The sequence below is a fragment of the Oscarella lobularis genome, chromosome 1 (assembly GCF_947507565.1).
Source record: "Oscarella lobularis chromosome 1, ooOscLobu1.1, whole genome shotgun sequence".
NCBI lineage: Eukaryota > Metazoa > Porifera > Homoscleromorpha > Homosclerophorida > Oscarellidae > Oscarella > Oscarella lobularis.
The window spans coordinates 5713979-5736617 of record NC_089175.1 but is presented as its reverse complement, the minus strand read 5'-3'; the positions used below and the strand labels follow the sequence as shown (position 1 = coordinate 5736617).

The following is a 22639-nucleotide window of genomic DNA, read 5'->3' as shown; positions in this document are numbered from 1 at the left end:
CAAGATAAACTAAAATAGAGAAACACAGAGCCAGTTGTAGGGTCTGGAGCTAGTTGTAGGGTCTAGAGATAAATAACAATAGACAAAGTTTGAAACACAGTATTATCATTGATTATAATTCTGTAAAAATATTGCTACCTTTATTAGTCGCCTAGGCGTCGTTCGCTGCTATTGATCTGAACAATATAAACGGTTTCAAATCATATGGCAGGCCCACTCCAAGCTCTACCAAGTTTGAATATTGGCTGGCAAACGGCTCACCTCAAAGGAACAATACACTTCGTCATTTTCCCTTTTAAGATCACGTATTAGCAGTCATTCACCGACTACTATATGACATTCCTACTTCGCTACACACGTATCTTCTGCACACGTGAATACACGTGAGCCTGTTCTAGAGAAGTGAACAAGTACACCGTTCAGACTCTCTAGGAACTCATGCGACCATATACGGTGAAATAAACAGCGTCTGGAGCGCCTACGCGTTGTATACTAGCTTTACCTTATTTGGTCCCGCGCTGATCTTCATTGTTTCACTCAGAATACCATAAAGGGTTTACAGACAAGCCATGATGTCATGTACACCGCTATAAAGTTGCTCTACATCTCTACTCGAAGTCACTCGAAACGCTGAAGACGTAATCAAAAGAATGCACTGGAGCTCAATCGTCTTCGTCTTTCTTTGCCTCGTTCCGCTCTCATGTCAAAACGAGGATAGCAGCTCTAACTGTCCTCTCCAAAAAGGCGACAGAGTACGCCTTCCTACGGATCCACGATGAAAACTTGTCTAATATATCGTACCACAAGGGACTTCCAGGTCACTCGGGATCGCCAGGCATCAGGGTACATACAGCACATGTACATGTCCTCTAAATTGTGAAACTCTTGCGTCTAGGGTCATAAAGGAGACAGAGGAACACAGGGAAACGCGGGAAGAAACGGAGACAAAGTATTACAAGCACTCTTTCATAAGTGAAAACTACGTACGATTACATAGGGTGACCAAGGTGCTAAAGGATCGCAAGGCCATCCTGGAAAACAGGTTACACACACTTAATAATCCTCAAATCAAGAAAGAAATTTGAGTAGGGTCCCGCTGGTGTTGTTGGACCTCCTGGTTCTCAAGGTACACAAGGTGCAACGGGACCACAGGGACCTCGTGGAAATACTGGAATACAAGTACAATTTTGTCGTGCCCGGTATCCCATTCTAAACTTCGTATAATTTAAGGGTGAAACAGGTATGCAGGGACCAAAAGGACAAAAAGGAATGCAAGGAATTAAAGTACTGTTCTCCACTATTCCTGTGTACGTGATAACTACATCAACTAGGGAGAAAATGGACCCACAGGACCAAGAGGAAGAGGAGGAATTGACGGAATTCCTGTGATAGTCAAACATGCGCTTTGCACTTACTTTGCGGTTTACAATGTAAATGTAGGGTCCACCGGGTCACACAGGACAAGCAGGACCAAAAGGACCTAAAGGAGATAAGGTGTGTTTATTAATTAATCAACATATCAAAGACATTATTAAAACTAATTAATTAAAAAGGGAGTGCAAGGATTGACTGGATACAAGGGAGAGCGGGGACTTCAAGGAATACCAGGACCTGACGTAAATAGCGTTGAACTTGATCTGCTGCAGTTACCCTATTATATAGATAGATGAAGAGGTTATGAAACGGTTGAAAGAACAGGTATGAACAGACAAGAATATTTGGCTCATTCTAGCTCATCCATATGTAGATTGTAACAGATCTCAAGTCTTCACTTGGTACAATATTGAACCCTATTGCATACCTTGTTGGTGGTTCTAGAAACTGGCACACATATACTCATGGTAACAAATAAAATCATTTTAAAACTTTTCGGCAATCTCTTTTTCTATCAGGCCAGGTGATTACTCACTGGTCAACTAGCACGTCAGGTTCCTATCCATCCGTTCTACAAGGCGGGATGACGTATAGCAATGGTTACATCACCGTGCCTGAATCTGGAATCTATTTTATTTACTTCAATATGTACTCTGACGCACCTACACCTGGCGGTCATTATCCGGGCATTTATGTTGATTCACTTCGTATTGGCTTTTCATACTATCGTTATGAAAACACTTATGACAAATCTCACTATCTTGGAATGCTTTGGAACGCGAGAAAGGGCAGTCGATTGTCCGTAAGGGCGCACGGTAGCATGCAATATTATTTTGGCTATAGCCATTCTTGTTTCGGCGCATGGAAAATAAACTAATTCTTCAAACCAAAAACAAACTTTTGCTTTCTTTTCGTGCCTGGTTGGTGCATAAATAAAATGTTGTGCTGGTTTCAAACAAATGTCACCGTCTTGGCGCCCATTGAGTCGTGATGTAAAACACCGGCAATTCTCTACCCAGACTGGGGCTATTCTTTAGCTAAGGTTCTTCTACTAGCCTTTACAGTTGTAGCTTAATACTCACCTACGTTTCGGCAGCAATCTCTAAACGAAAAATCCATGATTCAATCTTTTCAGGGAGATATCCCATGGATCGTCCCTCCTCCTTCTTTCGACGGCCTACCCCTAAAACGAAAAGAGTATTGAATGGCTCAGGGCTGAGACCCTAACATTGACGTTGTACCGAGCCACACTACATAGGCGTCTAATATCATAACAACTTCTTTTTGAATTTGGTATCTCAGTCAAACGTAGAAACACGTGCTGGCAATGGCGACGGAACGCCTGCCCCCCTCCCCCCTTGCGCCAATGTTCGAACTAGAGTAGGACACCAACGTTCACCCGCCCCCACAATACATCTATTAATTTATTATAAGCAGGGCCTCTCGTAACCTATTGTATTATTGAACCACAATACCTGACTCAATACTCGCTGCGTGAATTCTTCGCTCTCCCGGTAATGTCGACGACTCTTCGTCACTCATAGTCATCTCTGTCGCCACGGAAGCGAGCGCCGGCTTTTGAAAGACAACAAGCCACTCTTGAATTCCTGCACGCAATGATGTGAGAGCATCATTGCTGAAATGCCGATTTTTTCAATGTTCGTTGCCGTCGAGGTACATGGATAGATATCCGCCGATCGACTGACGTACGAACTGAGAAAAAACGTCGTTCGTCATAGTCGTTTGCGTGAAGGTTGTCCCAAATGGATTGAGGCTCGCGTCACTTTGGCTGGCGCGCCGATCAGAGGAAAGAGAAAAGAGGTCGATCTCTAATGATTGTCGTGTGCTTGACTACGTGCATGCATCGTGCCCAACTGCCCATCAACGTCCTCGCGCCTGCAGGAACGCGTTCAAGTGGCACCGCGACCAAAAAAGGAGTCCTTTCAAAATAATCAGACTCTACGGTCACAGTCACTCAAATATATGATTTTCGCTCCAAGGCAACCAACCTTTTATTTTAGCCAGCAAAACTCTTCGCCGATACTTTGAAATTTCCATTACAGTTTCTGCCCGTGCGACTGCCTAGAAATTGATCCATCACCTTGAACGACGATCCGTGGGGGCATGGGCAACTACAATAATATTATTTAACAATGTGTGAGAAAGTTGCTTATATTTTCTTACCTGGCAAATGACGGCATTTGTCAAGTGACATGAAAAGGAAGGCTTTCACCATTGTAGTCTCAATTGCAGCGGGACAAAATGACGTTCATTTATTCATCCTATGTGCAAAAACACATTCGGTTAGCCAAAGGTAAAATATATTAGCATTGTACTCCGAATCTTGGATTTCAATTCTGCACGCAATAAAGGTACATGTAAAGGGTTAGCCAAAAGATGAAATACTTACTTTATTTGCTTTGGCACGTTGGCCAAAACAACGGCCATTGACATCAACTTGCCGTTTCCTGAGATGAACCACAGTCCGTTTTGGCCCTGTTTTCGACCTTGCGCTCCATTAATTCCGCTGTGCGTGCCCGATAAGCCTGGCTTGCCCGAATTTATTGCCACGGGAAGCGCTTCTCGCCAGGACGGGCTCTGTCACACGCAAGCACTTTATCTAGGGAAAGAACGGCATGAAAGAGTCGTAAAAACTATGCACTCAAGCACCTACCGGGGTTTGCTGTATGACAGCGACGACGGCCTCAAGAACCTCACCTGATGCTACCGGCAAGTACACCGTTCAGACCGTTCAGACTCTTTGTGAACTAATGCGACCATACACGGTAAAACAAACAGCGTCGGGAGCGTCTACGTACGCGTCGTACGAGCTTTACCTTATTTGGTCCCGTGCTGACCTTCATTGTTTCATTCAGAATACCATAAAAAGGTTGACAGACAAGCCATGATCTCATGTACACCGCTATAAATTTGCTCTACGTCTCTACTCGAAGTCAGTCGAAACGCTGAAGACGAAATGAAAGGAATTAACTGGAGCTCAATTGTCTTTATCTTTCTTTGCCTCGTTCCGCCCTCATGTCAAAACGAGGATAGCAGCTCTAACTGTGCTCTCCAAAAAGGCGACAGAGTACGCCTTCATACGGATCCACGATGACAACTTGTCTAATATATCGTACCAGGGACTTCCGGGTCACTCGGGATCGCCAGGCATCAGGGTACACACAGTACATGTACATGTCCTCTAAATTCTGAAATTCTTGCGCCTAGGGTCATAAAGGAGACAGAGGAACACAGGGAAACGCGGGAAGAAACGGAGACAAAGTATTACAAGCACTCTTTCATAAGTGATCGCTATAAAAACTACGTACGATTACATAGGGTGACCAAGGTGCTAAAGGATCGCAAGGACTTCCGGGAAAACAGGTCACACACTGATTTATCCTCAAATCCATCAGGAAAGAAATGTGAGTAGGGTCCCGCTGGTGTTGTTGGACCTCCTGGTTCTCAAGGTACACAAGGTGCAACTGGACCACAGGGACCTCGTGGAAACACAGGAATACAAGTACAATTTTGTCGTACTCGGTATCCCATTCTAAAGTTAATATAAATCTAAGGGTGAAACAGGTATACAGGGACCAAAAGGACAAAAAGGAATACAAGGAATTAAAGTACTGTTCTCCACTCTTCCTGTCTACATGATAACTACATCAACTAGGGAGAAAATGGACCCACAGGACCAAGAGGAAGAGGAGGAATTGACGGAATTCCTGTGATAGTCAAACACGCGCTTTGCATTTACTTTGCGGTTTACAATGTAAATGTAGGGTCCACCGGGTCATACAGGACAAGCAGGACCAAAAGGACCTAAAGGAGATAAGGTGGGTTTATTAATCAACATATTAAAGACTATTAAAGACTATATTAAAATTAATTAATTGAACAGGGAGTGCAAGGATTAACTGGATACAAGGGAGAGCGGGGACTTCAAGGAATACCAGGACCTGACGTAAATAGTGTTGAACTTGATATGCTGTAGTTACCCTATTATGTAGATAGATGAGGAGGTTATGAAACGGTTGAAAGAACAGGTATGAACAGACAAGCATATTTGGCTCATTCTAGCTTATCCATATGTAGATTGTAACAGATCTCAAGTCTTCACTTGGTACAATATTGAAACCTATTGCATACCTTGTTGCAAAAGGTGCAGGCTGGCAAACCTACTCTTCGGGTAACAAATACAATCATTTTAAAACTTCAAAACAATTATATCTCTTTTTCTGTCAGGCCAGGTAATTACTCACTGGTCAACTAGCACGTCAAGTTCCTATCCATCCGTTCTCCAAGGCGGAATGACGTATAGCAATGGTTACATCACCGTGCCTGAATCTGGAATCTATTTCATTTACTTCAATTTGTACGCCGACGTATCGTCAGCACCTGCCAATCATTATTCGAGCATTTATGTTGATTCACTTGTTATTGGCATGTCATACTATTATTATGAAAACACTTATGACAAATCTCACTATCTTGGAATGCTTTGGAACGTGAGAAAGGGCAGTCGATTGTCTGTAAGGGCGCTAGGTGGAAGCATGCGATATTATTTTCGCAATGACTATTCTTGTTTTGGCGCATGGAAAATAAACTAATTCTTCCAACAACAAAATCAACTGTTGCTTTCTTTTCATGCCTGGTGGGTGCATAAATAAAATGTTGTGCTGGTTTCAAACAAATGTTTGGGGCCCATTGAGTCGTGATGAAAACACCGGCAATTCTCTACCCAGACTGGGGCTCTGCTTCAGCTACGGTTCTTCTACTAGCCTTTACAGTTGTATCTTAATACTCACCTACGTTTCGGCAGGAATCTCTTAACGAAAAATCCCTGGTTCAATATTTTCAGGGAGATATCCCATGGACCGTCCCTCCTCCTTCTTTTGACGACCTTCCCCTAAAATAAACGAAAAGAGTATTGCATGGCTCAGGCTGAGACCCTAACATTGACGTTGCACCGAGCCACACTAAATGGGCGTCTAATAGCATAACAACTTCTTTTTGAATTTGGTGTCTCAGTCAAACGTACGAACACGTGCTGGCAATGGCGACGGAACGCCTGCCCCCCCTCGCGCAAATATTCGAACTAGAGTAGGACACCAACGTTGACTCGCCCCCACAATACAACTATTAATTTATTATAAGCAGGGCCTCTCGTAACCTATTGTATTATTGAACCACAATACCTGAATCACTACTCGCTGCGTGAATTCTTCGCTCTCCCGGTAATGTCGACGACTCTTCGTCACTCATAGTCATCTCCGTCGCCACGGAAGCGAGCGCCGGTTTTTGAAAGACAACAAGCCACTCTTGAATTCCTGCACGCAATGATGTTAGAGCATCATTGCTAACATGACGATTTTTTTAATGTTCGTTGCCGTCGAGGTACATGGATAGAGATCCGCCGATCGACCGACGTACGAACTGAGGAAAGACGTCGTTCGTCATAGTCTGTCCGAAATGGAATCAGGCTCGCGTCACTTTGGCTGGCGCGCCGATCAGAGGAAAGAGAAAAGAGGTCGATCTCTAATGATTGTCGTGTGCTTGACTACGTGCATGCATCGTGCCCAACTGCCCATCAACGTCCTCGCGTCTGCAGGAGCGCATTCATGTAGCAAGTGGCACCGACCAAAAAAGTAGTCCTTTCAAAATAATCAGACTCTACGGTCACAGTCACTCAAATATATGATTTTCGCTCCAAGGCAACCCACCTTTTATTTTAGCCAGCAAAACTCTTCGCCGATACTTTGAAATTTCCATTACAGTTTCTGCCCGTGCGACTGCCTAGAAATAAAGAAGTGAAGGTGTTTCGTCGCCGAAGAAGCTAGAAGATTCTTACTCGCGCGAATTCGGTTTGCACGCTGTAAATCGTCGTTCGCTATGTCCATGTGCCTTTGCTATACGCCGTATTCTATGTCCCATCGCTTTTCGGCGTTTCTTCGCCTTGTTCTTCTAAGCAACGCGCACGCTAGCTTCACTGACTCGCCCCTGGACTTGCCCGGACTTACATGCATGGGAGTGTACGAAGAAGAAAATCGCACAGTCGATCCCCGTTCGACGAACGTTCGTCGAGCACAGCGAAGGGATGAGGAGTCGCGATGGAGACGACAAGTCGCGAGGGCGCATGCCCGAGACGGAACCGACTCAAGCTCCGACTCAAGCTCCGCTGAAGCGCGATCAGACGATCAAACGCGACGAGGAAGTCGTCGTGTGTTTGTGCGTCTTGCCCATCTCCTCGCTCGTCAGCAATCCCGCCTGGAGCAAATCCATGCGAATTGCATCGCGCAACTTCATCGAGGACGAGCTCCAACGTGCTCCCCATCTCGTCGACCTGACGCGCCCCTTCTATCTCAAAGCGGGCACGAGTTTTGTCACTGCGTATGCCAGTGGGGAGGTCAGCATGACCAAGATGAAAGATCGCTCAACGCCGCTTTACATCGAAACGCTTCCGCGACGACAACGGCGTTTTCCTTGGCAGGAGAAAATCGATTTGCTGACGACTCCTGGTGTTTTGCATTCGAGATCAGGGGCCAGAGGTTTTACCTGTGCACGTCGTCGTGACGTAAATATCAAGCAAGAGTTTCCACGCATCTTGCAGATATGTCCGATGGTCAGTTCTCCCTGTGTCATCCCGGTATAAATATGTCAATGCCACTTGACAGTTGGTTAGCCACCGGGCTGTTGCTTCAATGGAAAGGCGGTCTCTTCAGCCATCGCTACTTGCAACTGATGCCGGACGAGAAAAGGGCGTCGTTCCTGTGCAGAGATGATAGATTGTGGGAAGGAACAGATGGAGTTGCTCAGTTTCAATTGATAAATGCTGAGAAGTCAGAAGTGGCATCTGAGTTGAAGGACATGCCAGTAAACTAAAATAGAGAAACACATGAGCACTTGCCAGTATAGAGTCTGAGATAAACTGATATTTACGATAGGGAAAGTTTGAAACACAGGTCACTATTCTCATTGATTAGTTGCCTTCATTAGACGCCTAACTTTCGCTGATCTGACCAACGGTTACGCTTTTGTCCTCTTCGCTTCTAAGATCACGTATTAGCAGTACGCGTATCTTCTGCACACGTGAATACACGTGAGCTGGTTTTGGAGAGAAAGAAGTGAGCAAGTACACCGTTCAGACTCTCTGTGAACCAATGCGACCATATACGGTGAAATAAACAGCGTCGGGATCGCCTACGCGTTGTATACTAGCTTTACCTTATTTGGTCCCGCGCTGATCTTCATTGTTTCACTCAGAATACCATAAAAGGGTTTACAGACAAGCAATGATGTCATGTACACCGCTATAAATTTGCTCTACATCTCCACTCGAAGTCAGTCGAAACGCTGAAGACGTGATGAAAGGAATTCACTGGAGCTCAATCGTCTTCATCTTTCTTTGCCTCGTTCCGCCCTCATGTCAGAACGAGGATAGCAGCTCTAACTGTCCTCTCCAAAAAGGCGACAGAGTACGCCTTCATACGGACACACGATGACGACTTGTCTAATATATCGTACCAGGGACTTCCAGGTCACTCGGGATCGCCAGGCATCAGGGTACATACAGTACATGTCCTATAAAATGTGAAACTCTTGCGCATAGGGTCATAAAGGAGACAGAGGAACACAGGGAAACGCGGGAAGAAACGGAGACAAAGTATTACAAGCACTCTTTCATAAGTGATTGTCATACAATCTACGTACGATTACATAGGGTGACCAAGGTCCTAAAGGATCGCAAGGCCTTCCGGGAAAACAGGTTACATACGCTTCTTTTTCCTCAAATCAGGGAATAAATTTGAGTAGGGTCCCGCTGGTGTTGTTGGACCTCCTGGTTCACAAGGTACACAAGGTGCAACTGGACCACAGGGACCTCGTGGAAACACAGGAATACAAGTACAATTTTGTCGTGCTCGGTATCCCATTCTAAAGTTAGTATAATTGCAGGGTGAAACAGGTATACAGGGCCCAAAAGGACAAAAAGGAATACAAGGAATTAAAGTACTGTTCTCCATTCTTCCTGTATGCGTGATAACTACATCAACTAGGGAGAAAATGGACCCACAGGACCAAGAGGAAGAGGAGGAATTGACGGAATTCCTGTGATAGTCAAACACGCGCTTTGCACTTACATTGCGGTTTACAATGTAAATGTAGGGTCCACCGGGTCACACAGGACAAGCAGGACCAAAAGGACCTAAAGGAGATAAGGTGTGTTTATTAATTTATAAAATTAATAATATCGTTTACAGTACTGAAATAGGGACAGCGAGGATTAACTGGTCACAAAGGAGAGAGGGGATTTCAAGGAATACCAGGACCTGACGTAAATGACTTTAAAGTCTTTCTTGATTTCTAAAATAACTCCATTCCCTAGATAAATGAAGAGATTTTGAAAAGATTGAAAGAACAGGTATGAAGTTGCAGGAATATGTGATTCATTTTCTAGCTCATTCTTGTGTAGATAGTAGAAGATCTCAAATCTTCATTTAGTGCAACATCTAAACCGATTGCATACCTTGTTGGTGATGGTACAGTCTGGGAAACCTATTCCAACGGTAAAAAGACAGTAATTTATAGTACTAGGCGATTAATTCCTTTTGTCTGTCAGGCCAGGCACTAACTCACTGGTCAACTAGCACGGCAGATTCTGTTCTTCAAGGCGGAATGACGTATAGCAATGGTTACATCACCATACCTGAATCTGGAATCTATTTTATTTACTTCAATTTATACACCGATGTATCATCATCGAATCATGATCGTCCGGCCATTTACGATGATTCGCGTCGTATTGGATTTTCAGTCTATTATCGCGATGACTCGACCAGAAAATCTCACTATGTTGGAATGCTTTGGAACGTGAAAAAGGGCAGTCGTCTGTCTGTTAGGACGGAAGTTTCTGGGCGCGTGCGATACAATTTTAACAGTGACCATTCTTTCTTTGGAGCGTGGAAAGTAAACTAACTTTTCAAACAACAAAACAGCCATGTGCTGCCAAGGACTGATAATACAATGAAGCCTCACCATACACTTGCGTTGTAGTGTTTAGACACATTGACACTTGCTTGAAAAGTAGCGTAGACACAAAGAAATTGAGGGTGCACTGTTGTTGTCTGAGAAAAAAAACGTCCTTGAGTCATATTCGTGTCGTCAAGTAGTCACCGATTCACCACTTTTCATTTGACCAACTATGAACGGGTCATATGCCGGAGTTACGTTCTTCGGAAACTCCAAGCTCTGCGAATTCGCCAACTTCTCACTCAAACTCGCTTTGTCCTTCGTTCGTCCAAGATAGTGTGTACGAGTCTCCCCTTCTCTTCCATCTCTGTGCCTTACTGAATAACAGGTTGCGTACGATTGAATTTTTTAATTAACTAAATTTCAGCGTTCAATTTTGAGTAGGGTCCCGCTGGTGTTGTTGGACCTACTGGCTCCAAAGGCAGACAAGGTGCAGTTGGAGAACAGGGACCTCGTGGAAATACCGGAAAACAGGTATCATATTGTCCTCTGTACACTCTGATGTTGATTAGACTTCAGTTCAGGGTGAACAGGGTGAAAAAGGAATACAGGTAAATAAAGTAGATCACTGTCCGCCTTTTTCCTGTATACGCAATGAATACAGTCCTGTATTTAACTAGGGAAAGACAAGCATGAACGAGTCGTAAAACTATTTACTTAAGCACCTACCGGGGTTTGCTGTATGACGGGCTCAAGAACCGTATGCAGAATTCAAAATAAAAAAATATTAAAATGAATAGACATTTTTATAGTTACCTGATGGCCGTTGCCCAGAATTCTTTCGTCTTCTTTGTGTAGTCGTCTCACGTCCAACTCCTCTTAGAATCGAAAGTAGTCACGTATCTTCTGCACACGTGAGAATACACGTGAGCTGGTATGGAGAAGTGAACAAGTACACCGTTCAGACTCTCTGTGAACTCATGCAACCATATACGGTGAAATAAACAGCGTCAGGAGCGCCTACGCGTCGTACGAGCTTTACCTTATTTGGTTCCGTGCTGATTTGTTTCACTCAGAACACCATAAAAGGGTTTACAGACAAGCAATGATGTCATGTACACCGCTATAAAGTTGCTCTACATCTCTACTCGAAGTCAGTCGAAACGCTGAAGACGTAATGAAAGGAATTCACTGGAGCTCAATCGTCTTCATCTTTCTTTGCCTCGTTCCGCCCTCATGTCAAAACGAGGATAGCAGCTCTAACTGTCCTCTCCAAAAAGGCGACAGAGTACGCTTTCACACGGATCCACGATGACAACTTGTCTAATATATCGTACCACCAGGGATTTCCAGGTCACTCGGGATCGCCAGGCATCAGGGTACATACAGCACATGTATATGTCTTCTAAACTGTGAAACTCTTGCGCCTAGGGTCATAAAGGAGACAGAGGAACACAGGGAAACGCGGGAAGAAACGGAGACAAAGTATTACAAGCACTCTTTCATAAGTGATCGCTATAAAAGCTACGTACGATTACATAGTGTGACCAAGGTGCTAAAGGATCGCAAGGCCTTCCTGGAAAACAGGTTGCATACGCTTCTTTACCCTACCATCGGCGTTAAATTTGAGTAGGGTCCCGCTGGTGTTGTTGGACCTCCTGGTTCTCAAGGTAGAGAAGGTGCAACTGGACCACAGGGACCTCGTGGAAACACAGGAATACAAGTACAATTTTGTCGTACTCGGTATCCCATTCTAAAGTTAATATAATCTAAGGGTGAAACAGGTATACAGGGACCAAAAGGACAAAAAGGAATACAAGGAATTAAAGTACTGTTCTCCACTCTTCCTGTCTACGTGATAACTACATCAACTAGGGAGAAAATGGACCGACAGGACCAAGAGGAAGAGGAGGAATTGACGGAATTCCTGTGATAGTCAAACACGCGCTTTGCACTTACTTTGCGGTTTACAATGTACATGTAGGGTCCACCGGGTCATACAGGACAAGCAGGACCCAAAGGACCTAAAGGAGATAAGGTGGGTTTATTAATCAACATATTAAAGACTATATTAAAATTAATTAATTAAATAGGGAGTGCAAGGATTAACTGGATACAAGGGAGAGCGGGGACTTCAAGGAATACCAGGACCTGACGTAAATAGCGTTGAACTTGATATGCTGTAGTTACCCTATTATGTAGATAGATGAGGAAGTTATGAAACGGTTGAAAGAACAGGTATGAACAGACAAGAATATTTGGCTCATTCTAGCTTATCCGTATGTAGATTGTAACAGATCTAAAGTCTTCACTTGGTACAATATTGAAACCTATTGCATACCTTGTTGGAAAAGGTGCAGTCTGGCAAACCTACTCTTCGGGTAACAAATACAATCATTTTATAACTTCAAAACAATTATATCTCTTTTTCTGTCAGACCAGGTGATTACTCACTGGTCAACTAGCACGGCAGGTTCCTATCCATCCGTTCTCCAAGGTGGGATGACGTATAGCAATGGTTACATCACCGTACCTGAATCTGGAATCTATTTCATTTACTTCAATTTGTACTCTGCCCTTTTTTCATTTCCTGGCTATCGTAAACCGGGCATTTTTGTTGATTCACTTCTTATTGGCATTTCACAATATTACCATGAAGTCAATCGCGGCAAATCTCGTTATCTTGGAATGCTTTGGAATGTGAGAAAGGGCAGTAAATTGTCTGTAAGGACGGAAGGTGGAAGCATGGATTATTATTTTGGCTCTGACCATTCTTGTTTTGGCGCATGGAAAATAAACTAATTTTTGAAACCACAAAACAAACTGTTGCTTTCTTTTCGTGCCTGGTGGGTGCATAAATAAAATGTTGTGCCGGTTTCAAACAAATGTCACCGTCTTGGCGCCCATTGAGTCGTGATGTAAAACACCGGCATTTCTCTACACAGGCTGGGGCTCTTCTTTAGCTAAGGTTCCTCTACTAGCCTTTTCAGTTACTACTCACCTACGTTTCGACAGCAATCCCTCAACGAAAAATCCATGGTTCAATATTTTCAGGGAGATATCCCATGGACCGTTCCCCCCTCCTTCTTTCGACAACCTTCCTCTAAAACGCATAGCTCAGGCTGAAACCCTAACATTGGCGTCGTGCCGAGCCACGCTACACACAACTATAGCATGATGACTTCTTTTCGAATTTTCGTATCTCAGTCAAACGTACGAACACGCAATTGCGCCTGGGCCCTCTCCAGCCAATGCTCGAACTCGAGAAAAACGTCGAATAGTAGTACCATAGCAGCACTTTCTTACCTATGAATTCGCCTTCGCCAAGCTCTGCCGTCATTGCCAAGCCACCGCCCCTCTGTTGAGGTAGTGGTGGCCGCCGCCGTTCAACCTATCTATCCTATCCTAGTGTTCCCTAGCTTCCCATCTACCTAGCTTGATCTACCTTTATTTCTTTTATTTTAATTAAATTATTAATATTTGTTTTTGGCCCTTACGCTAAAGCTTTTAATAATTTTAAAACAGCGCACCTGAAAATGTGAAATATGACGTCCGTTTTCTTCCGTGACTTTCTAGCGAGATAAACACACCATCCACATAGTATATGTCAATGCTCATCCCATAACAGGTACTTGCAAAATGAAAAGAGATGGCATTGCAGCCATTTTTGTGATTTGATCCATCTCCTTGAACGACAATCCGTGTTGGCATGGGCAACTACAATAATATTATGTAACAATGTGTGAGAAAGTGGCTAATATTTTTCTTACCTTGGCAAATGACGGCATTCGGCACGTGATATGAAAAGGAAGGCTTTCACCATTGTAGTCCCAATTGCAGCGGGACGAAATGACGTTCAATTATTCATCCTATGGGCAAAAAACGCATTCGGTTAGCCAAAGGTAAAATATAAATATATCAACACTGTACTCACGTATCTTGGAAGAGCAACGTTGCTCTTCTGGAATTTCCTCCCCCTCCCCCTCCCTTTCTCTCAACGACAACACACAACAAAACACATCACAAATATGAAACAAGCCAGACTACTTCTCTAAAAGACGGATTAGTTTTGTGGCATATTTAAAATAATTAAACCTACAGTACCTCGTAAATCTATTGACCTAAATACTGGAAATGGACCTAAATACTGGAAATAGACCTAGTACATTACGTTCCCTAATACAAAGCCTAGTACACTACTTTCTAAAACACGGGTTAGTCACGTGGTTTAAACAATTAAAACCTAGAGTACCTCTTAATCCATTGACCTAAATGAAAACCTACTATATTACGTTCCTAATCTAAGACCTAGTACACTACTTTCCTAAAAGACGGATTAATCACGTGGTTTAATTTAAAAATTAAAACCTAGAGTACCTCGTATTTCCATTGACCTAAATACTGGAAATGGACCTAGTATATTACGTTCCTACTAAAACCTAGTACATTACTTTTTCTAAAACACGAGTTAGTCACGTGGTTTAATTAAACAATCCTAAAAGACGGATTAGGTACAATTTTACCCTAAAATTCGGATTAGGTACGTAATTTAAACCTAAAAGACGGATTACTCACGTGGTTTAAAAATTAAAACCTAGAGTACCTCGTAAATCCATTGATCTAAATTATGAATTAGCTACGTGGTTTAAAAAATTAAAACCTAGAGTACCTCGTAAATCCATTGATCTAAATTATAGAAAGGCTACGTGGTTTAAAAAATTTAAAACCTAGAGTACCTCATAATCCATTGACCTAGAAATTTATCCTATATTCTAATCAACCTAGATTACCTCAGAAATCCATTGAGAAAATGGTCTAATGTGGGTGGCGGCTGCCAGCTACAGTATGTTGAGGTCAGGCCTAACTACACTATAACCTATCTCCTGCTCTCTCACCTTAGAGCAAATTGGGAAACGCCCTACCTACTGACAGCCGCCCTAAACCTTAATGCGAAGGATGCGTGGACCCGTGCATGACTATCGTAGTTATGCATAGGCAAAGGTAGCTGCGCGCCGGCGCAGATTGATGATGCAGTCCCACTACATTCTCTGCCACGCACATAATTGTTTGATTTTGATTATTGATTAGCTGTATCTAATTTCGATTTTTGATATTAATATTAGTATGAAAAAAATCTACGAACTATTTCACGGAGGCGTACATGCGTGCGGGGTCAAATACATAGGCGTACATGTGGTAAGAGTGTGAGGATTAAGCGTCATGCTGTTAACCGCCGCCGTCAGGCACACGAGCGCCCTCCCGCCCCCTGTGCGCTACGACTCGGGCCCTCCGACGGCGGCAACGTGCAATCGCTTAGGCTGTGATGTGACAGAGAACCCCGCCCTTATGTGTGCGCCTACACCACAGGGGCCCGTATATTACGCACAAAACCTCCAAGGCGTGTCTTCCCTTGCTACCTCTTCGGCTACGTCACATCACATCTGGTTGGCTTTCTTCGTCTACGTCACATCGCATCGCATCCGGTTGGCTTGGCACGTGCGACAGGCGTTTGACAGCTGCGAAGAAACGGGAGATTCGATTACACGAGTCCAAAATGTCAATTCAGATCGTGTTACTTACAAGCGAAGGGCGGCGATGAAGCGGAGTCCGAAAACGTCCGACGCGTCGATCGTCCGCACAGCGCTACGATCTACGAAAAAGAGCGTTAGTCGATTGAATCTAAGTGCGACGCGACGCGATCTTACCGACGCGTATGCCACGCGGCGCCCATCTTCCTTCGCCCGGGGCGCAGTCCTTCGCAAAGGACTGCACGGGGACTCGCTGCAACGAGAGAAAGCGCGCAATTCGCTGATTCGTTACGAAATCGCGTCAACTAGCTTCACTTACCGGCCGACTCCGCTATCCCATCGCTCGCTGCATGGTTGGCTTTGCATGGAGGCTCGCCTCGCGGCGAGAGGCCTCTTCTCGGCATGCCCCGGCGAAGGAGTAACGTTGGCGTGGCGCCTGTTTGCGAGAGAGCGGACCAGACTGCGTCCGCTCCCTTGATCGCTTTAGCCGAGAATGACGCTGCGATCACGCGCAAATAACGAATAAGAGAGGGTGCGAACTCGCGTGAATCGTAGGAACAGGTGTCCTTTTATAGAGTTGTGAAGCTCACGTGATGGCGCTCCCGGTCTGGATCCGAGAGCGCGTGCGAGAGCGTCGCGAGCGCGCGCGACGCGTCCGCTCTCGTCGATTCTCAAGTGGAGACAAGCGAGTGTCGCACAGACAGACGTAGGGAGTGCTTCTTATCAGAGAAAGTGTGAAAACTAATAGATAGAGAACGCGTGAATTCTTCTGCACCGCAGTCGCGTGACCTCACGTGAAAGCTGCGTGGATGGACGGGACATCTTTTCGTCATAACTCTCCATGGTTACGCTTCATCTCGGCAACATAAATCAATAGAACATACAATAAAATCCAAAATGCAGCCACTATCAAAATTTCAAAGTGAAATACGTGCTGATGTCTTGATGATGAAAATAGCCCCATTTCTCCCTTATAAATAACGGCCACGTTCCTCTTTCAGCCCTACGAACATGCAATTATTCTATAAATCTATAGAACTTCTAAGCTTTTTTGAGTCCTTAAGGATAAGAGGACAGTGCGTCTGCCTTGTCAGCGTGGAGACAGCGTTTGGGTCGAGTATTATCTTGATCAATGGCCTTGAGATAGTCGAGCGTCAAAAAGCAGCGTTGCTCTGACACATTGACATTCTAACCGTTGGTCAAGTGCACTTGGAGGTACCATGATCGAGAAGATTGCAATAGGACAGGCATTCCCTTTGCTTTGACTCCAAAGACACCTAACAAAAAAAGAGACATAACATTAGCGGCTAGCACTACAACAAAGCTCTAGATCTCACCATAGATGTACACTGTACATACATACATCTATGATCTCACGTTCGCCGACTAAAGGGTCGAGAGATCAAAAGAGTGCACTGACTGAAGCACACAGCCTCTCCGCATCTAAAATCAGCGAAAGACTCGTCCTCCTAAAAGAGCGATCCTTCTGTGGCTTTCTAATCAAATTTTAAAATTTCTACGTGTACATTTTTCTGATGTCTCCTACACGTACGACGTTTTCTGTTGGTCGTTTGGGCTTGGAATCCTCAAGGATTCGTCTCAAACAGGTCTGTTCGAATGGAGCGATCGCTTCTTCGCTTCGCGTCTCGCGTAGAGTTTTTCGTCGATGTAGGAGAACTGGCTTTCCTCGAGCCTCTTGCAAACGCTCGATGCCACTTTCGTTGCTCCCTGATTGAATTTCACTCGCTTTCGATCGTTTAGGTGCGTTCGATACGTCGGGGTCGGCGTTCGAGGGGTGGTGAGGCCCCTTTCGAGGATTCCACGCTTTTGTGATCGTTTCTTTCTATTTCGGCTTTTCCTCCGTAGCTTTTTGGAGGCCTGCATCGTCGATTTGCCAAGATCCAAAGGTATTTCGCTATCTTTCGGCGACTTTGAGAATAACGCACGGTAAAAGTTCTCAACACTGTGCCAAAAAGTCGTCAAATTTTCCCCCACGGACGAAGACACTCGTTCCATTCCTACGGGGCCAGTGTCTACAAATGAAAGAAAGCGATTGAGAAATCAGGAACGATGGAAGGAGGCAAAGAAACGACGAAAAGCGACTGGAAAGGAAAGGTCAGGAGGACAGCCTCGAGACGAATCGCAGAAGGAAAGCCAAGCTGTCAGGAAGCCCACTACATCAAACGAACAAACGAATGAATGACGCTCACTCTTAGATCGGATTGAGAGAAGAATGGCAAAAGAAAAGGAATCATGTACAGTATTGATCATTGACTTCATCATCATGGACGACAGGGTGCAGAAATCATTGACTAGTGACCGATATTTCATTGAGTTGACGCCTGCTTTTTTAGGATATCAAAAAGCCTGTCTGTGTCAATCAATCAGGTACGCTGCTACGCGTGCAACAGACGATTGAATAACGTGTTTGTAGATGCGTCTTCACTTAGCTCGGTCGACATCTACTTCTCTTTGCTCTTGATTCTGTTGCAGTCTGAAATTCAGCCTCTACTTTGGTGGCATTCTTACTTAGTACACACTCTGCTGCACACGTGAATGCACGTGAGCTTTTTCTGAAGGAATAGACAAGGACACCGTTCACTACTCTCTGCGAATACATGCGACCATATACGGTGAAATAAACAGCGTCGAGAGCTCCTACGTGTTGTATGAGCTTTACCTAATTTGGTATCATACATGTTTCCATGCTAATCTCATTGTTTCACTCAGAATACCATAAAAGGGTCTAAAACACAAGCAATTACATCATGAACACCGCTATAAATGTGCTCGGCACCTCTACGCGAAGTCAGTTGAAACACTGAAGGCGTGATCAAAGGAATGCACTGGAGCTCAATCGCCTTGATCTTACTTTGCCTCGTTCCGCTCTCGTGTCAAAACGAGGAAAGCAGTTCTAACTGTCCTCTACAGAAAGGCGACAGAGTACGTCTTCACCCGGACCCATAATGACAACTTGTCTAATATATTTTACCAGGGGATTCCAGGTTACCCGGGGTCGCCAGGCATCAGGGTAAATACATGTTATGTACGTCTACCCTCTCACTTCTAAACGTCCCGCGTCTAGGGTCATAAAGGAGACAAAGGAACGCAAGGAAGCGCGGGAACAAACGGAGAAAAAGTATGTACAAGCGCTCTTTCAGTAGTATACGTTTTGTACTACGTAAAATTACATAGGGTGACCGAGGTGCCAAAGGATCTCAAGGCCTCCCTGGAAAAATGGTTGCGTGCGCCTCTTTATTCAATCATCGGCGTTAAATTTGAGTAGGGTCCCGCTGGCGTTGTTGGACCTCCTGGTTCTCAAGGTACACAAGGTGCAACTGGACCACAGGGACCACGTGGAAATACCGGAATACAAGTACAGTTTGCGTGCTGTATCCCAATCTTAAGTTGCGTAAACTTACTAATTGCAGGGTGAGAGAGGCATACAGGGCCCGAAAGGTCAAAAAGGAATACAAGGAATCAAAGTACATCGCTGTTCAACTTTTTTACTCGATACGTAATAAATACATCAGGGAGAAAGTGGACCCACAGGGCCGAGAGGAAGAGGAGGAATTGACGGAATTCCTGTGATAGTCAAACGCGCGCTTCGTACTTACTCTGCCATTTACTATGTAACGTAGGGCCCACCTGGTCACACAGGACAAGCGGGACCAAAAGGACCTAAAGGAGATAAGGTGTGTTTATTTATAACATTAAAATTTTGTTTAGAATAACTAAATAGGGAGAGCGAGGATTAACTGGCCACAAAGGAGAGCGGGGACTTCAAGGAATACCAGGACCTGACGTAAATGACGTTGAACTTGATCTGCTGTAGTTACCCTATTATGTAGATAGATGAAGAGATTATGAAACGGTTGAAAGATCAGGTATGAACTGGCAAGAATGTATGGCTCATTTTAGCTCATTTCAACGTGTAGATTGTAACAGATCTCAAGTCTTCACTTAGTAGAATATTGAAACCTATTGCATGCCTTTTTGGTGATGGTAGTAGGTGGCATTCCTACTCTGCGGGTAAAATGAATTATTTTAAAAGTTTACGGCAATTACGTCCCTTTTTCTGTCAGGCCAGGTAATTACTCACTGGTCAAGTTCCCATCTCCAAGGCGGAATGACCTATAGCAATGGTTACATCACCGTGCCTGAATCTGGAATCTATTTTATTTACTTCAATTTGTACTCTGACGTATCGTCAAGTGGCGGTCGTTATATTGGCATTTATGTTGATTCGATTCAAATTGGCCTTTCATTCTATGTTTATGAAAACAGTTACGACAAATCTCAATATCTTGGAATACTTTGGAACGTGAGAAAGGACAGTCAATTGTCTGTAAGGCCGCTAGGTGGAAGCACGCGACATTTTTTCTTCACTAACTATTCTTGTTTTGGTGCGTGGAAGGTGAACTAATATTTATAACCGGATGTAAACTTGAGGTTGTTGCGTTCTCCTTTGCTTCATTGTATGTCAGCTGTATAAATTAAATTGTTGTGTGTCAGTCTCAAACGTTCTGCCAGAATGTCGCCATCGTGAAAACGTCCACCAACATCATTGCCTAGTGATGCTGTATTTGCTAATATTTAATAACCTTGATGCTGCACGCCCCCACCTCTTCTGCCTTTGGGAACGCATCTACATTAGCTTTGATTACATCACCTTATCTTTGTCCTCGATTTCATTGCAGTCATTCAGCATCTTCTTAGTACTAACACACGTACACTGAACACGAGAATGCACGTGAGCTTGTTCTAAGCAAATGGACAAGGACACTACTCCGCATGCGACCATATATGGTGAATGTACGAGCTTTACCTAATTTGGCAATCATTCGTGTTCCCCTGCTAATCTCATTGTTTCACTCAGAATACCATAAAAGGACCTAAAACACAAGCAATGGCGTCATGCACATCGCTATAAATGTGCTCTGCATCTCTACCCGAAGTCAGTTGAAACACCAAAGAAGTAATCATCAAAGAAATGCTCCTGAGCTCAATCGCCTTCATCTTCCTATGCCTCGTTTCGCTTTCATGTCAAAACGAGGAAAGCAGTCCAAACTGCCCTCTACAGAAAGGAGACAGAGTACGCTCCTTCACACGGACACTACTTGTCTAATACATCGTACCAGGGACTTCCGGGTCACCCAGGCTCGCCAGGAATTAGGGTATATGCACGTACCTCTCCTCTCAATTCTAAAACCTCCACGTCTAGGGTCATAAAGGAGACAAAGGAACGCAAGGAAGCGCGGGAACAAACGGAGACAAAGTATGCACAAACGCGCTCTTTCATAAAATGAACGTTATACACTACGTACGATTACATAGGGTGACCGAGGTGCTAAAGGATCTCAAGGCCTTCCTGGGAATCAGGTTACATACGCTTCTTTAGCCTAAAATTATCGTTAACTTTGAGCAGGGTCCCGTTGGCGTTGCTGGGCCTCCTGGTTCCCAAGGTAGACAGGGTGCAACTGGGTCGCAAGGACTTCGTGGAAATACCGGAATACAAGTATAGTTTGTCGTGCTCTCTAAAATAGATTGAACTTATTAATTAATTGCAGAGTGAAACAGGCATGCAGGGCCCAAAAGGACAAAAAGGAATACAAGGAATTAAAGTATACTGTTCTCCGTTCATCCTGTGTACACGATAACAACGTCAACTAGGGGGAAAATGGACCCACAGGACCAAGAGGAAGGGGAGGAATTGACGGAATTCCTGTGATAGTCAAACGCGCGCTTTGCCCTTACTTTGCGATTCACAATGTAATTGTATAGGGTCCACCGGGTCACACAGGACAAGCGGGGCCAAAAGGACCTATAGGAGATAAGGCGTGTTTAGTAAATATTATTTAAAATAACTAAATAGGGAGAACGAGGATTAACTGGCCACAAAGGAGAGCGGGGACTTCAAGGAATACCAGGACCTGACGTAAATGACTCTAAACTCTTCCTGATCTTCTTAGATTACTCTATTATATACCTGTAGATAGATAAAGAGATTTTGAAAACGTTGAAAGAACAGGCATGAACTTACAAAACATACATGGCTCATGCATGCCTTCTAACTCATCCATACGTAGATCGTAACAGATCTCAAGTCGTCACTGGGAAAGATACTAAAACCTATTGCATATCTTGTTGGTGATGGTACTGACTGGCAATCCTATTCTCGCGGTAACAAATACAATCAATAAAAGTGCTGGGCAAAAAGTAATTGTCTCTCAGGCAGGGTAATTACTCACTGGTCAACTAGCACGTCAGGTTCCCATCCATCTGTTCTCCAAGGCGGAATGACGTATAGCAATGGCTACATCACCGTGCCTGAATCAGGAATCTATTTCATTTACTTCAGTTTGTACTCATCACATAATAATTATCAGCATCCCGCCATTTTCGTTGATTCACTTCGTATTGGCTTTTCAAACTATCACCACGATGCTGACAATAAATCTTTTTATGTTGGAATGCTTTGGAATTTGAAAAAGAGAAATCAGTTGTCCGTAAGGGCGCAGGGTGATGGAAGCCTGCGATACCATTTTGGGCATGACTATTCTTATTTTGGCGCATGGAAAGTAAACTAACTCTTCAAACCACAGACTTTTGTTTTCTCTTCGTGCCGGATGCATAAATGAAATGCTGTGCCGGTTAAAAAAATGTCGCTATCGTGGCGCCCATTGACATCGTGTGTAAAACATTGACGTTTCTCTACCCAGGCTGAGGCTCTTCTCTATCCAAGACGAATTTAACTAAGGTTCCTC

The 22639-nt window shown here is 44.2% G+C and overlaps 4 protein-coding genes and 4 long non-coding RNA genes across 18 annotated transcripts; 4 read left to right on the top strand and 4 right to left on the bottom strand.

Annotated features, from left to right (window-relative positions):
• Window positions 1–411: 411 nt before the first annotated feature.
• Window positions 412–2317, top strand: LOC136200180 (uncharacterized). Its single transcript, XM_065990529.1, has 12 exons — window positions 412–752; window positions 808–843; window positions 896–949; window positions 998–1042; window positions 1090–1179; window positions 1231–1284; window positions 1332–1385; window positions 1441–1494; window positions 1554–1616; window positions 1663–1698; window positions 1748–1841; window positions 1893–2317. Exons 1-12 carry the CDS (start codon window positions 651–653, stop codon window positions 2249–2251), a joined length of 1041 nt encoding a protein of 346 aa, XP_065846601.1. The 5' UTR covers window positions 412–650; the 3' UTR covers window positions 2252–2317.
• LOC136200380 (uncharacterized) lies at window positions 2221–4145 on the bottom strand. Its single transcript, XR_010673371.1, has 7 exons — window positions 4049–4145; window positions 3785–3994; window positions 3711–3731; window positions 3559–3656; window positions 3384–3506; window positions 2850–3333; window positions 2221–2557 (listed from the first exon to the last, which is right to left on the bottom strand). It is a non-coding gene; the product is annotated as an uncharacterized lncRNA (long non-coding RNA).
• LOC136200115 (complement C1q and tumor necrosis factor-related protein 9A-like) lies at window positions 3890–10527 on the top strand. Of its 2 annotated transcripts, none has more exons than XM_065990460.1 (13): window positions 3890–4160; window positions 4251–4462; window positions 4515–4550; window positions 4603–4656; window positions 4714–4758; window positions 4808–4897; window positions 4950–5003; window positions 5051–5104; window positions 5160–5213; window positions 5279–5341; window positions 5388–5423; window positions 5473–5566; window positions 5623–6065. In XM_065990460.1, the coding sequence occupies exons 2-13, from the start codon at window positions 4352–4354 to the stop codon at window positions 5985–5987; spliced, it is 1056 nt and encodes a 351-aa protein (XP_065846532.1). In that variant the 5' UTR covers window positions 3890–4160; window positions 4251–4351; the 3' UTR covers window positions 5988–6065. The 2 variants fall into 2 exon arrangements, with proteins under 2 accessions (XP_065846532.1, XP_065846541.1); XM_065990469.1 differs by lacking the exons at window positions 4251–4462; window positions 4515–4550; window positions 4603–4656; ... (7 more) ...; window positions 5473–5566; window positions 5623–6065 and adding exons at window positions 8641–8852; window positions 8905–8940; window positions 8987–9040; ... (7 more) ...; window positions 9848–9941; window positions 9995–10527 and having other exon boundaries at window positions 3917–4160.
• Window positions 5335–7528, bottom strand: LOC136200331 (uncharacterized). Of its 5 annotated transcripts, none has more exons than XR_010673350.1 (6): window positions 7398–7528; window positions 7229–7341; window positions 7101–7173; window positions 6576–7050; window positions 6186–6516; window positions 5335–6123 (listed from the first exon to the last, which is right to left on the bottom strand). It is a non-coding gene; the product is annotated as an uncharacterized lncRNA (long non-coding RNA). The 5 variants fall into 5 exon arrangements; XR_010673352.1 differs by having other exon boundaries at window positions 5335–6114; XR_010673349.1 differs by having other exon boundaries at window positions 5335–6286; window positions 6576–6813; window positions 6871–7050; window positions 7398–7520.
• Window positions 9802–17883, bottom strand: LOC136200357 (uncharacterized). Of its 4 annotated transcripts, none has more exons than XR_010673367.1 (12): window positions 17425–17883; window positions 17210–17368; window positions 16667–17149; window positions 16192–16613; window positions 16050–16125; window positions 15925–15994; window positions 14279–15860; window positions 14115–14213; window positions 13977–14061; window positions 13346–13916; window positions 11074–13290; window positions 9802–11020 (listed from the first exon to the last, which is right to left on the bottom strand). It is a non-coding gene; the product is annotated as an uncharacterized lncRNA (long non-coding RNA). The 4 variants fall into 4 exon arrangements; XR_010673365.1 differs by having other exon boundaries at window positions 16667–17009; window positions 17066–17149; window positions 17210–17882; XR_010673366.1 differs by having other exon boundaries at window positions 17210–17341; window positions 17399–17882.
• Window positions 10550–13230, top strand: LOC136200131 (uncharacterized). Its single transcript, XM_065990477.1, has 15 exons — window positions 10550–10732; window positions 10789–10878; window positions 10924–11104; window positions 11157–11632; window positions 11688–11723; window positions 11776–11829; window positions 11887–11931; window positions 11978–12067; window positions 12119–12172; window positions 12220–12273; window positions 12329–12382; window positions 12438–12500; window positions 12547–12582; window positions 12632–12725; window positions 12782–13230. Exons 4-15 carry the CDS (start codon window positions 11522–11524, stop codon window positions 13144–13146), a joined length of 1056 nt encoding a protein of 351 aa, XP_065846549.1. The 5' UTR covers window positions 10550–10732; window positions 10789–10878; window positions 10924–11104; window positions 11157–11521; the 3' UTR covers window positions 13147–13230.
• LOC136200190 (collagen alpha-1(XIII) chain-like) lies at window positions 17836–22559 on the top strand. 3 transcript variants are annotated; one of them, XM_065990549.1, is made up of 15 exons: window positions 17836–18033; window positions 18089–18260; window positions 18307–18505; window positions 18603–18815; window positions 18868–18903; window positions 21097–21150; window positions 21210–21254; window positions 21301–21390; window positions 21443–21496; window positions 21546–21599; window positions 21657–21710; window positions 21748–21810; window positions 21868–21903; window positions 21962–22055; window positions 22107–22559. In XM_065990549.1, the coding sequence occupies exons 4-15, from the start codon at window positions 18714–18716 to the stop codon at window positions 22460–22462; spliced, it is 1038 nt and encodes a 345-aa protein (XP_065846621.1). In that variant the 5' UTR covers window positions 17836–18033; window positions 18089–18260; window positions 18307–18505; window positions 18603–18713; the 3' UTR covers window positions 22463–22559. The 3 variants fall into 3 exon arrangements, with proteins under 3 accessions (XP_065846621.1, XP_065846627.1, XP_065846614.1); XM_065990555.1 differs by lacking the exons at window positions 17836–18033; window positions 18089–18260; window positions 18307–18505; window positions 18603–18815; window positions 18868–18903 and adding exons at window positions 20855–20967; window positions 21014–21049 and having other exon boundaries at window positions 21461–21496; XM_065990542.1 differs by lacking the exons at window positions 17836–18033; window positions 18089–18260; window positions 18307–18505; window positions 18603–18815; window positions 18868–18903 and adding exons at window positions 20855–20967; window positions 21014–21049.
• On the bottom strand, window positions 20499–21500 carry LOC136183311 (uncharacterized). The gene is made up of 3 exons (XR_010669137.1): window positions 20825–21500; window positions 20701–20767; window positions 20499–20636 (listed from the first exon to the last, which is right to left on the bottom strand). It is a non-coding gene; the product is annotated as an uncharacterized lncRNA (long non-coding RNA).
• Window positions 22560–22639: the final 80 nt, after the last annotated feature.

Coding starts and splice junctions, on each gene's coding strand:
- LOC136200190 (XM_065990549.1), top strand. CDS start 18,714: ATGCACTGGAGCTCAATCGCCTTGATCTTACTTTGCCTCGTTCCGCTC. Junction 18,904..21,096: donor CGGGGTCGCCAGGCATCAGG/GTAAATACATGT, acceptor CTCCACGTCTAG/GGTCATAAAGGAGACAAAGG. Junction 22,056..22,106: donor CTGGCAATCCTATTCTCGCG/GTAACAAATACA, acceptor ATTGTCTCTCAG/GCAGGGTAATTACTCACTGG.
- LOC136200115 (XM_065990460.1), top strand. CDS start 4,352: ATGAAAGGAATTAACTGGAGCTCAATTGTCTTTATCTTTCTTTGCCTC. Junction 4,898..4,949: donor GTGGAAACACAGGAATACAA/GTACAATTTTGT, acceptor TATAAATCTAAG/GGTGAAACAGGTATACAGGG. Junction 5,424..5,472: donor TGAAACGGTTGAAAGAACAG/GTATGAACAGAC, acceptor ATCCATATGTAG/ATTGTAACAGATCTCAAGTC.
- LOC136200131 (XM_065990477.1), top strand. CDS start 11,522: ATGAAAGGAATTCACTGGAGCTCAATCGTCTTCATCTTTCTTTGCCTC. Junction 12,501..12,546: donor AAGGAATACCAGGACCTGAC/GTAAATAGCGTT, acceptor CCTATTATGTAG/ATAGATGAGGAAGTTATGAA. Junction 12,583..12,631: donor TGAAACGGTTGAAAGAACAG/GTATGAACAGAC, acceptor ATCCGTATGTAG/ATTGTAACAGATCTAAAGTC.
- LOC136200180 (XM_065990529.1), top strand. CDS start 651: ATGCACTGGAGCTCAATCGTCTTCGTCTTTCTTTGCCTCGTTCCGCTC. Junction 1,699..1,747: donor TGAAACGGTTGAAAGAACAG/GTATGAACAGAC, acceptor ATCCATATGTAG/ATTGTAACAGATCTCAAGTC. Junction 1,842..1,892: donor CTGGCACACATATACTCATG/GTAACAAATAAA, acceptor TTTTTCTATCAG/GCCAGGTGATTACTCACTGG.